General features: G+C 39.5%; 1 protein-coding gene across 1 annotated transcript in view; it reads left to right on the top strand.

Moving 5' to 3' along the window:
- The window catches only part of ROBO1 (roundabout guidance receptor 1), a 476,969-nt gene that overhangs the window by 412,596 nt on the left and 47,431 nt on the right, over positions 1–16,942 (top strand). The window contains exons 8-16 of the mRNA XM_085075078.1: positions 2,936–3,060; positions 4,918–5,089; positions 7,558–7,763; positions 9,156–9,237; positions 9,406–9,574; positions 9,673–9,839; positions 12,873–12,994; positions 15,198–15,429; positions 16,627–16,748. Coding sequence (XP_084931204.1) covers positions 2,936–3,060; positions 4,918–5,089; positions 7,558–7,763; positions 9,156–9,237; positions 9,406–9,574; positions 9,673–9,839; positions 12,873–12,994; positions 15,198–15,429; positions 16,627–16,748 — 1,397 coding nt within the window. The remainder of the gene's footprint in view (positions 1–2,935; positions 3,061–4,917; positions 5,090–7,557; positions 7,764–9,155; positions 9,238–9,405; positions 9,575–9,672; positions 9,840–12,872; positions 12,995–15,197; positions 15,430–16,626; positions 16,749–16,942) is intronic.

Genomic DNA, 16,942 nt, shown 5'->3' with positions numbered 1-16,942 from the left:
CAGACTGCCTTGACCATTATTTCAGTCTGTTACCCATTTTCCTCTATCACCTACTTTCAGTATTTGATAGACTGCTGCTTAAAAATGAAATTGAAAATATGTTCTTCAACATTTTAAACCTATTTTCCATATATCAGAATACATGTTTGCTTTCTAAGGTCCTTACCAAGGATCCTTCTTTTATTATTATTTTTTTAATTTTGCTTTATTCTTTGCTTTGTTTCATGTCTGTTCAATTTTATTTATTCCATGTTTTCTTTTTGTTTTGTTTTTGTTTTTAGTTGTGTCTGGTAAGTTGAAATTTTATTGGCCATCTTCTAGTCATCGTGTCACTGTGACGAGAACTTCTCCTCCCCTTCCCATCCATCCCCTTCCATCTCCTCCAACCAGTCAGCTCCCATCTTTCACTTCGAACAGAATAAATTCTGCATCAAGTATGGGTAACTTAATGGCAAAGAGAAAGGTAATGGGTTGCAAACTTTCTGTCTGTTTTTTAAATGATGTAACGAGTCAAATCCTAATGTCTCCTTTCTCCAGTGGCTGCATTGGTTGAGCTTCAAAGGGTGCCATAAAAATCATGTTTGGGTAGAAGGTTTCTAGGGTAAAAGTTGTTCTTTTCTTACGGGGATTAAATTTTTTGGCATCTTTTATGGTCTCATAATATGTATATATCATATGTGTATATGTGTATATGACCCAAGGTGTGAAATCAACATGAAATTAAAAAAAAAAAAAAAAATAATGAAAAAGCCTCCAGTACGGTTAACATAGAATGGAATCAATTAATAATTTAACTTAACCCTGTTTAATTCTTGTAACATTGATGCTAATAAGATTTTTATTATTTACCTTAATGGCACTAGATTTAGGATAATACATATATGGGCAATATGCATCTCTATTTAAAATAGTATCCATATGAAATACATATTTAGAATAATACCTAGAGAAAGATGTACCTATTTACGTTTTATAAATGCTACCATGACTGCCTATAAGACTAAATTCTCATTTCCTTTTTGTGTTAAGTAGTCCCTGAATGGTCATCTTGAGGTACTGTAATCACAACCATTCAGCTGTTTCTCCAGTGTTCAGAGCCATTTTAATCTCTTTAGAGTTGTATTTGTCCTCAAGTTCAACAAAATCCCAAACCCCATCAATCCTGCACTAGCACAGGATTTAGAAACCCTCAGTTCCATATTGTGTGGCTTCGTGTCACAGGCCAGTGCAGAACCAGCCAAACCCTAAATTTTAACTATATGCTAAATTTATTCTTGCTATTAGAATCCAGCAGCATAACAAAGGTGCTTTGCCCTCATCTCCATTTTCTCCCCTCATATTTTACACCCCCATGGCAAGCCCTCCCTTCCAAATGAAACCTGCTGTCATGTCAAAGTCTTCCCACATCTTCCTCCAAGGTGCGGGTTGAACGTTTCAGAGCTAAATGTTTTGAAGTCTGCTAATTACAGTGGGTCAATCTTAGCTTCACTTTGCATAGTTTCTTATCTAAGGAAATGCTAGGAAAGGTAGCATTTGCATCCAGATATACACAACAGTGTTATGCTTGAAAACCTCCTATCAAAGCAGGAGGGTTGTAGGAAGAATAGATTCTGATGTGAACTCGGACACAAGGCATGGAGAGCAGAAAACTGCAAGTATTGGCCCACAGGGGCACTGATTTTTTTTTTTCTTTTAATGGACTTAAGTGTTATTGAATTTATTTTTGACAAAGCCACTACTGCTCAATGTTTATGAAACACATCTTTGCATTACATATTTTACAATGTTTTTAAAGGAAAACCATTTGAATACATCAGTGTTCACAAGAGGAAAAAAAGGAAACAAATACCAAAAACATTTGATTTCTTAAAATCAGATACAAAACATCCCCTTTATTCTCAGTCCAAAGAGAAGGGAGAGCATAATTAGTTTCAGACAGATGATCAGAAAGAATTGGAAATTAATAAATAAATGGGCTTTCATTTAATGCACATTTCTCAAGAAGCAAGAGTTAACAGCCTATAGAACATGCTAGATTTTTTTTCTGTGCTAGCACTACCAAGATATCTAATGTCATCTATGCTGATGGTTTTTTATGTGACTGACATGATTTTTTGACATTCTATTTACTACTGGATGAAGGGGTTGTTGAAGTCAGTATAAATCAAACAATGCTGGCAGTATTTATAATGTTAGGCTGAGCAGATGTTTCAAATTTGCCTTCATTTGCATATATATTTTGTTTGAACATGCTCTTGCGTATGTAAATGAGGAAGACATTTAGCTCTGCTGTTCCTTTAAGTTCATTCCTTCTCAGTATGTTTGAACTGGAGACTTTAAGTGGTTTTAATTTGAATAGTATTTCTTGGGCTTTTGACTTCATTTTTTTGAGATCACAACTACATCAAAAGTCTCTTATATAAACACTTAAGGGCTTTTTCTCTCCTCAGCTTTCCCAAGTCAGAAATTATGAGTTTTGTGTGTGTAAGGCTGAATTCATAGTTATTCGACAATGTGTCTTGCAGCCTGTAACAAAGTGTGGCCTCTGGGCCAGCTGTCCCTCAAAGATTTCTCCATTGTGGCTTTCAGCCCTATTCCTTCTCTGAAAACCAAATTGTAACAGATTTGTTTGTGTTGGTGACTGTTGCTCTGCAAGTTGTCTCCTCAAGCTGGTGGGACTCATTTCCTTGTACACTGGGTCAGCAATAAACGCACATTTTGCTCAGTCAGAGTTTTAATTGGGAGCTCCAGACACAGGAAAGATGATCTGAGTGATGCTGAAGCTGTGGCTGTTAGAGACTGATGTGTTTTTGTGCTGCCTCTCCTTTTTAAAGAAGCTTAACTGTTGTGGTTTATACCATTTAAACTCAGAAGGGGAACTGTTCTTTCAGATCAGCTGGTAGCAGTGTGATTTATTTCAGTGTTTTCCTTTCAGAGCCTCCACAGTTTGTTGTAAAGCCTCGAGACCAGGTGGCTGCACTGGGGAGAACTGTGACTTTCCAGTGTGAGGCAACTGGGAACCCTCAGCCAGCCATCTTCTGGAGGAGAGAAGGGAGCCAGGTAAGACAGCCTTTGTGTCCTCCCTCCTGGCAGCTTCTTGAGGAGATGATTTCACATGAGAGAAGAATATTTTAATTACTGCTTTAAGGATGTGGACAAAAGGAGATGCTGGACACTTATTCTTCACTTCTAAGTCACATGCACGCTCAGTGATGTCAGCCTTAGTAGGAAGGATGTATATGTTTTACTGTCTCCTGTTTTCTCCATGAATGTAAAAACAAATCTGTGAATCAACTAGAAACATTCCATGTTTCACTACTCTATTTCTTCTAATATTTCTATTTCTCCTAACAGGGAGAACTTTTAAGAAATGAAGAGATGACTTAGGCTGAAATTTGTTTCAACCCCCAAACACTCCCAGATTTTCAGGAAGTTTGGCTCTGGGTTTATGGTGCAGCTGTTAGTTTGCCATGTGTTTCTGAGTCTCTGGCAAACTAAACCATTTGCTGCATGGGGATCTGCATCACTGCATGGGTAGAACTGTAGTTCTGGGCTCAGGAGAACTGATTTCCTACTTCATCAGTTGACTGACAGATCATACCTGAATAGGTCACTTTTTCTCCCAGGTTCCTTGTTTGAATGGGAGGCAAAATTATTTTCAGCTTCTTTGTGAAGGAACTTGAAAGCCAGTGGTTGAAACGCAATATAGCACAGCAAGAGAATTGCAGTTTTCTTTCAGAGTCATCTTTTGAAGGAGGGATGTGACACAAAGTATTCTTTATTGGAAGGAAAGAAGGAATATGGGATTCTGGCTTTCCTGTGAATGAGGGAATGAATGGTGCAATAGTATATGACAGGGTTCTTTGTGTTACAAAACAATAGGGCAGAGAAATTGAGAGCACTTAGAGATGGGCTTCTTTACTCCATTTGCAACATTTCTGTCTGAATACCTATGTACAACTAGACTGCTAACCAAATTTAGATTATAATCTTCAGTGGTATGTATATATAGCAGTATATTATGTTTGTATTTTATATATTGATTTATTTAGCCACATATTGTCTAGTGCATAGTTTTTTTTTCACTCATTTTTGATGCTGTTGAGTGGTGACCACTTGTGATGATTGAGGGAAATGAAAGAAGAGGTCAACAAATAGGGTTTGCTAGTGCTGGAGAATATTGTGTCCCATTCCTTTGGACAATTTCTGGAAATGCAAAATGTAGTTAGCAAGAAAAAGAGAGAAATACAGCCTCTGGGATCCTAAAGTATTCCCATTCACAAGTTATTCAGCCAGATGTAGAAATTCAACCCCCAACTGATATTTCATAAATACTATGTACTTCGTACCCAAACTCTCTAAATAGCCATAGGATTTAATTCTGTATTATAAGACTTCTCATAAAACACAAACACTCTGTTGAGAAACCTACAGAGCATCTCTTTTTTAAAAACTGCTCCGTTCATAGGAAGGCGAATGTTAAAATACAGATAAGTAAACCACCATCTGCATTTAAATGAAAGAAAATTAATGCCCTGGAGCAAATTCTAAAAAAGAACATTAAAGCAAATTACTGAGGTTCACCACAGTTGCCTGCACCATTGTGGTATTTGTACATTTCACATTTCACTAGACTCTCTTACACTTTGTGTAAAGCCCAGTATTGATCCTAGAGTGTTAGAGCAATCTCAAAAGTCTTACACAATTCTATGTGCATATCTGCACCTATTTTATCATTAAAAAATTCTACAGAAGCTATTCACATTGTGGTATAGATATGCTTAAGACGAGAAGAGCAGAATGTTTTCTGTGTGACATGAAAAGATTAATTTGTTTAGCTACATTGAAGTTATGTTTATTGGTATTTGAATTTGTTTAACCTATTTTTCCTCAATTTCTTTCCTGTACATCTTTTAGAATCTGCTTTTCTCATACCAGCCCCCTCAGTCATCCAGCCGATTTTCAGTTTCCCAGACAGGAGACCTCACCATCACCAATGTCCAGAGATCTGATGTTGGGTATTATATCTGCCAGACTTTAAATGTTGCAGGAAGTATCATAACAAAAGCCTACTTGGAAGTTACAGATGGTAATCATAGATCCATTTTATCATTTCCAAGTTTTCATTTTTATTTGAAGACAGCAGTGCAGTGATGTGACACTACTTTGAAATCTGTTTTGCATAAGTGTGGATTGCATGTTTCTTTGAACATAAAAATTTGGTTTTGGCAATCTCTGTCAGGGGCTTGCAATTCTGGATAATGTCTAACTCTATATTTACATTTTGTATTTGGTAAGTATGTTCAGTTTATGGATTTTTGTCAGATCTGTTAATTTTTATCTGACTGGTTTTTAGCTTCCCCCACTGGATTTAATTTACTTTAAGACTGCTTGCTGCCTGGTTCTTGATCCCTTTTATTGCGTGGCCATTTGCTTAGCATTTCCATTTAGCTGCTTTTTTCCCTGTTTCTTAATATTGTGTTTTAGCAAGGAAAAAAATATCAACCTGTATGGAGACCAGCAGATTAACAGAAATTATACATCCTTTCTTAGGAGTAGTTAGGAAAAAAGATAAGGAGAAAAAGCTACAGGGAGCATGACTACAAGCTGTAATACATGCCAATGTGAAGCCAGTTTGCCAATTATCAGAAATACTTCTTATTTTTGACAGCAAAGGTACATGGGGAAAATACTAATCTTAGCACTTATAGAGAAAGAGGATAAGAGGAGAGAATTTGAGCAGAAGCAGGCTTTTGTCTGGGAAGAGTTTCCATAAAATAGCCCTTTCCCTATAGAAAACATTGAAATAATAAAGTACTAGAAATATGCAGTGAACCTGTAGGATAAAATTGTTTATCTCCCCCTCCCCCTGGACTGAGATGGGAGGAATAGGAGTTTATCCCTTCTGGTTCCTCACAAGTTGTAAGTCACATTTCGTAATCCTCTTTTATCCATTTTTGCACTGGAGAGAAGGCTATAGCACAGTGAGAAATAAATTTAAAATGGTTTTCTGCTAATGACCTATGCCATCGGAAGTTGGAAATAGTCAGTTTGAATGCATTTTCTTTACTATACATGCTCTGGATTGATCTGATGGGTAGTTGTTTTTGTGATGTCTTGGGGGACAGTTTTTGGTACTTCGATAAAAGTGAAGACAGAATATACTGAATATTCCTAAAGGTATTAGAATACCTTTGAGAATGCTTTTCCTAAAGGTAGGAGGAGTTGCTATCAACTTGAGTGCCACTTAAATTAGCCTTGCATTTCAGTGTCATTAGATTTCCCCTGTAAAGCACAGATCAGCCAACTCCTTACCTTTGCCAACTGCAAAGCTCTTTACAAACTTGTCAAAGTCAAATGCAAATTGTAAGTGGGCTTATTTTGACTGTCTCTGCATGGAAAGATAGTAATGGCCTCAAAGTGTGTAGCAACAGGTTGGGGCAAGCACTAAAGGATAAATAATGCAGTTGAAAACAGAGTGTCATTTGAACATGCAAATGAAATTATGGGAGTTGGAATTCAGCCAAAAAAAGCAGTGCTAACATCCTGTCTGTTGTTATGAAAAGTAATTTAGAAATATCTGATGTTCACAAATTATCAGAACTTCAGGTTTATATTTCAGCTACCAAACCAGTTTTTAAATTATGTGAGCCCCACTGTTTAGCCACTGCTGAACAGATTTATGACATTTAAAATTATGGCTATTTTCAGATCATCAGTCCATGTCATCTTGGATGGTACAGGTAGAGCAGATCCCCGAAATACAAGATAACTTTTACCACTTTTTTGGAAAATGGAAGACAATCATTCTTTTTTCTGTGAATACTGAGACTGGTTTATATTTTTCTGTGCAGTATAATCACATAACCCATCAATAACATTTAATTTCCACAGTGTGAAAGACTCATTAAAATTGACATAAACACACTGAGATTTTCTTTGTGGCTTTGGAGTCATCATAAAAGTCAGAAACTACTGGAAAAATATTTTGTAGATAAAAATTTTCCAATATGGTTCTATCCATTTATGTTTGCTTTACCCTACTGCCAGGCATCTCATGACTGGAACACAGCACCAGGATGAGCTGGTGGCACATAAAAAATGGTTATTAAGGCAGCAGATATTTGTCAGGTTATCCCCTGATTGCCTTTTTCTTTGTCTTTAACTGCTGGAAGTATGAGCTGTGTTATACAGGCCTGCCAGTGGTAAAAGATGGAAAAGGTGAAGTCTGTGCCTTGCCAAAGAATCTGGGAAGTCCTTTCTTTTTCCATTATCACTTCATAAAGACCTTGGACTTGGGGAATGCCTGGAGGATACCAATGTATAATCTGCAATACTTTCTCTGTTCTGAAAATACTGTGCTGTGTATCATTTTAAACTTCCGTAGCTGTGCATCATTATAATGCACTCTGCCCTGAATAATGCATGGCTCCAACTTTAATTACTTGTTTAATTATTTTTAGTTTGTTTCAAAGCCTCAAGCAACTGCTGTTGCTTAGATGATTAGAAAATTGCTTCCAGTTGCAGAAATGTCTTTCCTGTTGTTTCTCCTGGCAGTGATTGCAGACCGGCCTCCCCCTGTCATTCGGCAGGGTCCTGTGAACCAGACTGTAGCTGTAGATGGTACTTTAGTACTGAACTGTGTGGCCACAGGCACTTTAATGCCCACTATCCTCTGGAAAAAGGATGGGATCCTCATTTCCACCCAAGACTCTCGCATCAAGCAGTTGGAGACAGGAGCACTGCAGATTCGATATGCCAAGGTAGCCTCAACTGGCAAATGGGTTTTCTCAGTGTTTGTTTCACTCTGTGTTTTTACCTCCAGGCATTTTTGATGTAGTAAACCCTACATTTAGAATTAATAAAAGGTTACATAAATGTACTAAAATATTTGATACTTCATGCTTTCAGATACTGCATTCTTTATGCTTAACACCTGCCTAGGGCACATTATTTCAGATTTCATAACAAAAAAATGCTGTTAAGAGGTATTAATTAAGGGAATTATTTGGTACTTGAAACATAAAGGGGAATCTATTTCACTAAGACAAATCATTACACATTATATGGGCTTTAGCACTAAGAGATTAAAATGATCTAGTTAATTCAAATGTTTATAAAGAAAACCATTGTTTTGTATATGCAGTAATAGAGCCATGTACCCAGCTTTTTAAAATGAGTTTTTAGTGTTTAAACATGCTCACTCATCAGTGTAACATAAGCTTAAAATGGTTAAGCACCTGTCAAATACCTGTCTTCCCCAGGGAGTTACAGTACCTGGCCAGTATTGCTGCTGGTCCTGCATAGCACACTTTAAAATGTTCAAAAATATTAAGTTGTGGCATACTGGCTATTCTCTGCTATCTTTTCTGTGGTTTGAAATGCAGTATTTTTTTTTTTTTATTAGGCTGAATACATCACTTTACCATATTCCCTAGAGTTGCCCTGCTGCCAGTTACAAGTTAGGCTGGCTTAGAGCTTGAACCTCTGATTTTTGATCACTTCCATTCAGCTCATCTGCTAAGGCTGGGACCTGAGGAGGATAGCATTTCTTTTTTGGGGAAAAAAAAACCCTCTTTTGAAATGTGATTAAGTCACATATGGGCAAATAATCCAACATTCAGAACTGGATGAGGATAGCATATGGAGATTCTTTTTCGGGTCTGCTGTAGAGTGAAATTTATACTAACACAGGGAGCCCCATATGTACCCTGTGCAATATTTAAGCTTTGTTTTCAGGATGACATGTTCTCCAGTGCTCCAGTCCTGATAAATCCCCGGGCATTATTTATGCAGAAGGTTGACAATTGCATGGGGTCTTGTCATCCGAGTTCCTTCTCAATTTATTTGCTAGGACCTCTGCAGAGTAAGGAATAAATGCTACAGGAAATGGCCTTCAGTTTGCTCATTACAGAATAGTTAATGTTAAATTGGGATCTGCAGCTTTTCTGATTCTTTTGTAACTGCTCAGAAACAAATACCCATATTTGTTTTGTCAGAATCATAACTTCTAATGGAAGAAGTTTCTAGTTGGGAGTTTTTGCAGGCTAATACATCTATCCGTATTCATGGGAGAGCACAGAGAGCCTTAATCACTTTGCTAGCCCACTGAGTGCCTGATTGTTTCAAATATTTATTCTTCTCCTCCCCCTCAGCTGGGTGACACTGGCCGCTACACCTGCATTGCTTCCACCCCGAGCGGCGAAGCGACGTGGAGTGCATACATAGAGGTCCAAGGTAAATCCATCAGGGCTCCTCTGTCTGGAGAAAATACGTGAAGGAAAACCAGCTATTGAAATGCAGAAGTTATCTGACTCTGCCATAAATTGCCAGTGCAGATGTGAACAGCATTTAGCTTACAGCTGCTTCCTGTCTATACTCAGCAATTTCTCTCTCCTTTGTCAGAGTTTGGAGTCCCAGTGCAGCCACCAAGACCCACTGACCCAAACTTGATTCCTAGTGCTCCATCAAAGCCCGAGGTTACAGATGTCAGCAGAAATACAGTAACGTTGTCATGGCAACCTAATTTGAATTCAGGTGCTACACCAACCTCTTACATAATTGAGGCCTTCAGGTATATGAGTCTCGTGTGATCTTGCTGTCTCTATGTTTACATGTCATGTGCTGCTAAAGAGCCATGTGCTAACCTGCTGTTGTGTGTTTTATCCTTAGCCATGCATCAGGGAGCAGCTGGCAAACTGTAGCTGAAAATGTGAAAACTGAGAGTTTTGCAGTTAAAGGGCTAAAACCTAATGCAATTTATCTCTTCCTTGTGAGAGCTGCTAATGCATATGGACTGAGCGACCCAAGCCAAATATCTGATCCAGTGAAAACTCAAGGTAAGTTGTTGATACTAAACATTTTTGGTGTCCACAGCAGCTGTCAGAACTTGATCAAACAATAGCAGGTGCAGAAATTCTGGTAGCTTTGGACTATCTTCTTATCCAGGCTATAATACATACTACAGTAAAACACAGTGTTTAAACTTGCATGTCTCTATAATATAGATTGTGACAGCCTGTTGCATTGCCTAAGGGAACCCTAGTATCTCTTATACTAAGATAGTTACAACTTGCAGAGTAGCTCTTGCTAGCAAAGTAATCCCTGGTTTTTTGAGTTCCCATACAAATCCTCAAATTCCATGGAAATGTTATTAGTTTGTCCAGTGAATCAAATAAGGCTTAAGACTGAGACAGGGTGAGAAACAACATGTAATCTAAGTTGATTTCTGCTGCATTAGGAAAGAGAAAAGTTGAAAATTTGAAGGAATTTGGCATCATGAACCAGTGAAGAGGTTTTGGCAGTATGTTGTAAGTATTTCCATAGTACAACTGTTGGAAGTAAAACAGTGTAGAAAGACAGTGCTTACAGATAGCCAAGTGGAAGAAAGTCTGGGTAAAAGTGAATGAAGAAGTCATCCACTGACTCCAGCTCTGACTGAAGTCCAGCTATGGACTGAGTCCAGCTATGTAAAATTAAAACTATCTTTGAGCCAATAAATGACACTTAGGATGAGGTACAGGGAATAATGCATTGCAGCTTTGAAGTCTGCATTTTTCCAGTAGAAAAGCTTAGGTTCTTACAAAGGGGAAAACTAGACACACTCTTTTTCGAAGAAAAAGTGATAGAGATCACATTTTTTGTTTATTTGTTTTTCTGATCTTCCTACTTACTGGAGAAATTGACCCACTGGCTTATTAAGAGTGTCTGTGTTGTATGTTTGTTTCTTTGTTTGCACAACTAAGTACATGTTAGTTTTTGAAAGGAAGTTCTCTAAAGGAAACAAAGTGGTTTTCTTTGGTGACTTCTCATTTTTTCTGTAGTTGTTCCGAAAGCAAGTCTTTCCCCTGGGGAGTGACCAGTTCCACATTGCTGTCTTTTGGTGTTATGCATTTTCCCTGATGGGTGATGTTTCCAGTGGATATGTATGGGCAGCAGAGTCACAGCCCCATGGAAAATTGGGATTGCACAGGTTCCCAAGTCTGTTACCAAGGAGAGATTTATTAACCTTTTAGTGTGATTCCTGATTTCTGAGAATAGAGCTGCACGAGCTTGTTTTTCATGTAGTTTTGTTTCATTACTGGAGATGAGAAGAGGTATTGTGTCTGTCCCAAATTAACTGATTACTGACCTGATTCTGAGAAACAGCAAATGCTCTGCTCACTCAGATGAGTGGTTTATAATGACATGGAAAGGCTCTGCTGTTCTCTGGGCACCTAGCAGAGCTGAAAACCTAAGAAACACACAATACCTCAGTGAAAACAACAACTAACACGTAAAATTTTTTCCAATAGCAAGAAATGTAATCAAGTGTCAAGTTGTTTAAAGCAGCTATCTTCTTCTTCCAATACCATTTCATTTTTCTTTAAGTTGTGGTCTAGCTAAGCAAAAATTTCCCCGTTAACTTTTGTCTAGAGGGTTGTACAGTCCTGTCCTAAATGCATGTCCAGGCCACAAACCAAGGTGATGGGAAGTCACTACCTTCAGTGCCTTCATGCCTTCAATACTACCTTCCTACCTTCATCTTTGCACTTTACAAACATTAACAACCACATTCTTGTGTTTTCACTGCAAGTCCCTGTCTTGGAAGCTTGGAGCTGAAACAAGAAAGCACACTCATCATCATGTAGCACAGATGTGCAAATGCCTGAGCTTGTGAATAGTTTGGTCCATATTGTGGATGACTCATCTTTTTTGACTAGCAAAGATAGAGCTAATTATCCCACTGACTTTGCTGTTACATTCTGAGCAGGATGATGTTTAGGCAATGCTCCCAAACAGAAGCTCTTATCTTTAATGCTTTCAAACTCTGGGAGGAGGGGAACACTGTGATAATGGACTGTTTGCAGAGTGTAGTACATGGGGATATAGCCGTGACTCAGTGGAGGATTTATTTTTTTGTTGTTTTGTTTTTAGTTATGTTGCTTGCTAAGAATCCAGGTTTGTCACTCACTGTCTACACAATAATCCCAGTAGTAACCACTACATGCACTTTACATGAGTTTTCCAGTCATTGCATTTTTAGTTGTAGTCAGTGTGGTACTTGTTTAAAATTATCAAGGAGTGAGATGTGAAATTAGAACAGAAACTATGTTACTCTGCTGTCCATAGTAGGTGTTTTAGTGATTACCCTGTAAATTTTATACATCTGACAGTCATTTTGTTTCAGTTAAATATGCTTTCCAAGGGCTCAGCATGCAAAAAATAATGTGTTTTCATTGTACCATTGCATGTTTTGAGAGGAATTTGTCCCTTCATGCATATGAATAATTTTTCCAGCTATAGGATAAACCAAATATCAGACAATCCAGACATCACTCAGCTGGGTTCTGCCTCCCATTTACAGGAGCCTCTTGCCATTAGAGAAGCTGCAGCCATATGACTTCTTTTTCTTTTCTCTAGTTGTTAACATTATTTTGTAGTTACATCAAGTAAGTTTGTCATGAATTTGTCTTAAGATATAGTTTCTGCTTTTTCTGCTTTTGCTGTTCTTTGTAGGTTTTGTGGTCTCTTGGAATTTGCAGTGGGCAACAGAATGCTTTCTCTTCCTGGCAGGAAAGAATAAAGAGATGCTGCTGTAGCCATTTACCAAAGCCATCCCTGAGTGTGATGTGTCTTTTTATGCAGCATTACCCTCATGTTTCTCTTGGTCAAAGCAAGTGCAGTGTCTTGAGTTGGTACTACCTAAGCGTTGGTGATTTGCTCAAGAAAATACTTAATGTAGTTTTTCTTCCTTACATGATTAGGAAGTCATTTAGGATAAACTTTTTTAGTAATAGCATCATATACTTTCTGACATATTAATTTGTATTTAATGTACTTATTTCAACAATCATATGTACTTGTGAGAATGGAATCTTAAATTGTTGCAGATGTGCCGCCAACAAGTCAAGGTGTGGATCACAAGCAGGTCCAGAGAGAGCTTGGTGATGTGGTGCTACATCTGCACAACCCAACTATCCTTTCTTCCTCCTCAATTGAAGTTCATTGGACTGTGAGTATAAATCTGTATCCTGCTGGAGGTTACATGCACTGCTGAATTGTCCTGCTTTGACAGCAGCGGGGTCACACTTTAAGAAGCTGTGTAGTTTGTATGCTTGAAAATGTTTCTCTCTGGAAAGAGAGCTACCTGTGCTTTGCCTTCCTACTTCAATAAATTTTGTCCCATTTTCTCCATCTCCATAGAGAGTGCTGTTTACAATATACTGAGGGTTTGAGAGTCCTCCCCTGGAAGCTTTAGGACTGATCAAAGCCCTCCTAAGTCATATCATTTGAAGCCTTTGCCCTGCTTTCAGTAGGACATGTATCAGCCCCCTAATGAGGTAGCATGGGCACTTCCCTGCCTGTCAGTCACCTGGAGAGAAAAATACTGCATAATTCTGTTTGAAAGTGTTTCCTCCATCCTACAGACACACTGACAAACACACCCAGATCCAGATAGCCTCATCTGAACCTGTCCTTCCCTGTGGTGCCCTCAGTGCATGTGGTGCAGGGAGAAGAGATGAGAAAGGCAATGTCATCTTGATGTTGCTCTGGCAGCAGGCAAGCAGGAAGTTGGCCACGTGGAGGATACAGCAGAGGAGCTGAGAGAGTGAGGAATGTACCTCAAAGATCAGTTTTATATTGAATGCAGAATTAAGAAAAGGTTGGGGATATAATTATACCACGTAGAGGAATAAAACCATAAGGAGTGAGCTTTGGGGTCTTTTTAGGACTTCCATCTGAACATTTCAATATGTTGGCAGGGATAGTGTGGGAGAGCACAGGTTGTAGCCCCTGCCATGCCGTGGCAGAATATTTTGAACAGGAACAAAAGACATTTTGACTTTGTAGAAGAGCCACAGCCCAAAGGAGTCCTGATCCACAACCAGGGCTCTCCTGAATGCTGCAAGAATACCAATAATATCTTGTTATGTGTTGCACAGTAATTACACTCTCACCTGCAGTATGGCCACCTGCAGCAGGCAATCTCCTGTTTTAACAAACACATTAAAAAATCTTTGAGGTTCCTAGCAAATTTTGTTTGACCTTTACTTACAGAACAACCTTTTCCAGACAGGCAGCTTTTGTCAGTCTCTTGGGTGGCCTGTGGCTTCTCTGCAGTTTCAAAAATAAGCATTACCTCAGTTTCAGCTAACACACGCATTCTTTATGCGATTATTAGAAATGAAATGTGTTGCTCTTTGGAGTAAAATTGCAAGCACATAGTTTTATTATATCACTGTATAAGGCTTTTGAAAACAGGGAAAATCTGATGCACTTTAAAAATTTTATTGTGGTTGTTACTGGAGTTTCTTGTTCACCAGAAATTGAAATCAGTAGTTAAAAAGTTAGTGAATGCTCCACGACAGATTACTTATATAAGGTAATTTTCTGTTTCAGCTATAGCCAAACATACTGGATCTACCCTCACTTGCATTCAGATCTCTTTCTCCATACAGTTGGTGTAAAATTGCTTTGGTTTGAAAAGTGCTCAGGACCACTGAGCATCAGCTTGATCTACTTTTCCAAGGCTCATCCGTGTTACCATACTGAGTTTTATGTTCCCTCTTGGAATAACCCTTTCCTTCCATCAGAGAGCCTCCCTGTGAGTGGGTGGACATGGGGGAGATGTTTGAACAGACTTGCCCTCTGGCAGAGCCCAGCCACAGCCGTGGAGCTGGTGCCAGCTGGCCACCCTCCCAGTTTGCTTTCTCCAAAAAGAAGCAGGCAGGAAGCAGTGCTCATTTCAAGGGTTTTGGGAAGCTTCCACACCTTGGGAGAGCTGACAGCTCTCTCTTTGATCTCCATATTCATCACTCTGAGTCGTGGCACTGTAAATCTCCCTTTCCAACGTGCCCCCTGCCCTGCTGTGCAGATTCAGGTGGGCAGCAGTCTGGCCTGTGCTGAGCTCTGTTGCTCCGTGGATGCAAAGACTGTTCATTTCATGGAGCTGAGGCACATTATATTATACAACTCCGTTATCCCCTTTAATGCCTTCCTAAATCCAGGGAAACCAGCACAGTTCTACCAGCATCAGAGAGATTAATGCACGTGTGAGTCAGGCCTGTAATTTGCTGTAATGCAAGGAGCCTTTATCTGCTTTGGCAGTGATGTTTACTCTGACTGACGTGAGGGATGGTCCAGGGGCCATGCATGGCATCACCCCTGGTTCGTGTCTGTTTATGGATGTGTTCTGTGTTCTGCTCTCTTGCCAGGTGGACCAGCAATCCCAGTATATTCAAGGATATAAAATCCTGTACCGGCCTACACCAGCCTCTTACGGAGAGTCCGAGTGGTTGATCTTTGAAGTGAGGACTCCAACCAAAAACAGCGTTATCATTCCCGAGCTGAAGAAAGGTGTAAACTACGAAATCAAGGCCCGCCCTTTCTTTAATGAGTTTCAGGGAGCAGATAGTGAAGTGAAATTTGCAAAGACCCTGGAAGAAGGCAAGTAGGAGCTAGACTGTCTTCATCTTTCCTTTTTGAAGTAGCAGCCTGGCCGGCTTTCCTCTGATATGTTCATTATTTGATCTTGTTTGAAGTGCATGCTGTTTGAGAGCAGCAATCTGTGGCAGAGGAGGCTGTGTCGGACTGATCATTATGTGAATTGTTTGGTGACACAGAAGTAAATATTCTGAGCCAGGCACGAGAGACAGACAGAGAGGGATGTGCAAAAATCCCCTCCAACACACAATGGGAAATGCGCTTTTTTATCTTCCCTGCAGTGTGTGCTCTCCTCCCTGCTGAGTTCATGGGCTGGTCACAAGTGACTTGTGTCAGATTCAAGCACTTGCTAATCACTATCTTGAGTAGATAGCAGACACCACAGAAATCATCAAAGCACTGTAGCTGGGGGAATGGAAGCCATGGTTTTTAGAAGGCTTTTATATCTGGATCAATCAGCGAGACAAAATGGGAAGATGAATGAGGGCAACAGATATAGTGGACTAAATTATGTATTTCCATCTCATACATGTGCTAAAAAGACAAGATTCATAAAGCTTTTCCCTTTGTTGCTGCACAGGCATGATAAGTATGCAGGGTGGCCAGTGCTTCTGAGCAGGGATTTTGGTGCTTCTGCTAGGATGTGCAACCTTTCCATTCTTCCTTCTCCATTAGAAACACTGTGTAGCTCCAGTTTATTGCTGCAAGTGGTTCAAAAGGTGTGCATAGCCACATTCATCCTAAGCATCAGCTAAGCATCCAGTTTCTAGGAGTATTTCAAATGCAAAAATATTTATAAATCTCTTTATATTAAACAATCTGTGCTGATTGTAATAAGTTTTGTGAAACTCATTATTTTTTATGGACTAGAGGAACTGAGATTTAGACTGGGGACTGTTTATTGGATTTATTTTTCAAAACAGTTGATCCTGAGCGAGATGACTTGAGGGCAGTGAGGAGCTCAGGGCTGGGGACTGTGACTTTCAGGCAATGGCTATCTGATATTACTTTTCCTGGTCTGCACAGCAAGACTGTGGCAGAACTCAGAGCCTGGTTGTAGTTGACACACTTTCCTTCTGTATCATTTTATCCTTTGGGCACAAACTGCCCTCAGTGAAGGGTGGGGCACAAGAGATTGCATCTGTAGGGCCCAGAAATCATTTTTCTCTTAAACAAAGTCACTTCTTTCCAAACAACCAGCTCCCAGTGCTCCGCCTCAGAGTGTTTCAGTGACGAAGAACGATGGGAACGGGACGGCGATCGTGGTCACCTGGCAGCCACCGCCCGAGGACAACCAGAACGGGATGGTTCAGGAATATAAGGTACTGCTGGCATGCCTTGCTCCTCTGGCAGAGGGAGCATGGCCAGGTAGTGAGGGAAAGGCTGTTCGTGGATGCTTGGCTCCATCTTCTGGCTACTCAGGGAAAATGGGAGAGGAAATCACTGCTTTGAATCAAACTCTGTATGTAGCAATTCTGCCTAGGTGGTGGAAAGCAATTAAAACAGCCTCCATAAA

The sequence above is a fragment of the Lichenostomus cassidix genome, chromosome 1, assembly GCF_008360975.1.
Source record: "Lichenostomus cassidix isolate B80296 chromosome 1, HeHo_3.0, whole genome shotgun sequence".
NCBI classification, from domain to species: domain Eukaryota; kingdom Metazoa; phylum Chordata; class Aves; order Passeriformes; family Meliphagidae; genus Lichenostomus; species Lichenostomus cassidix.
Note: the sequence above shows the minus strand (reverse complement) of the source record. Positions and strands in the feature narration are given on the sequence as shown.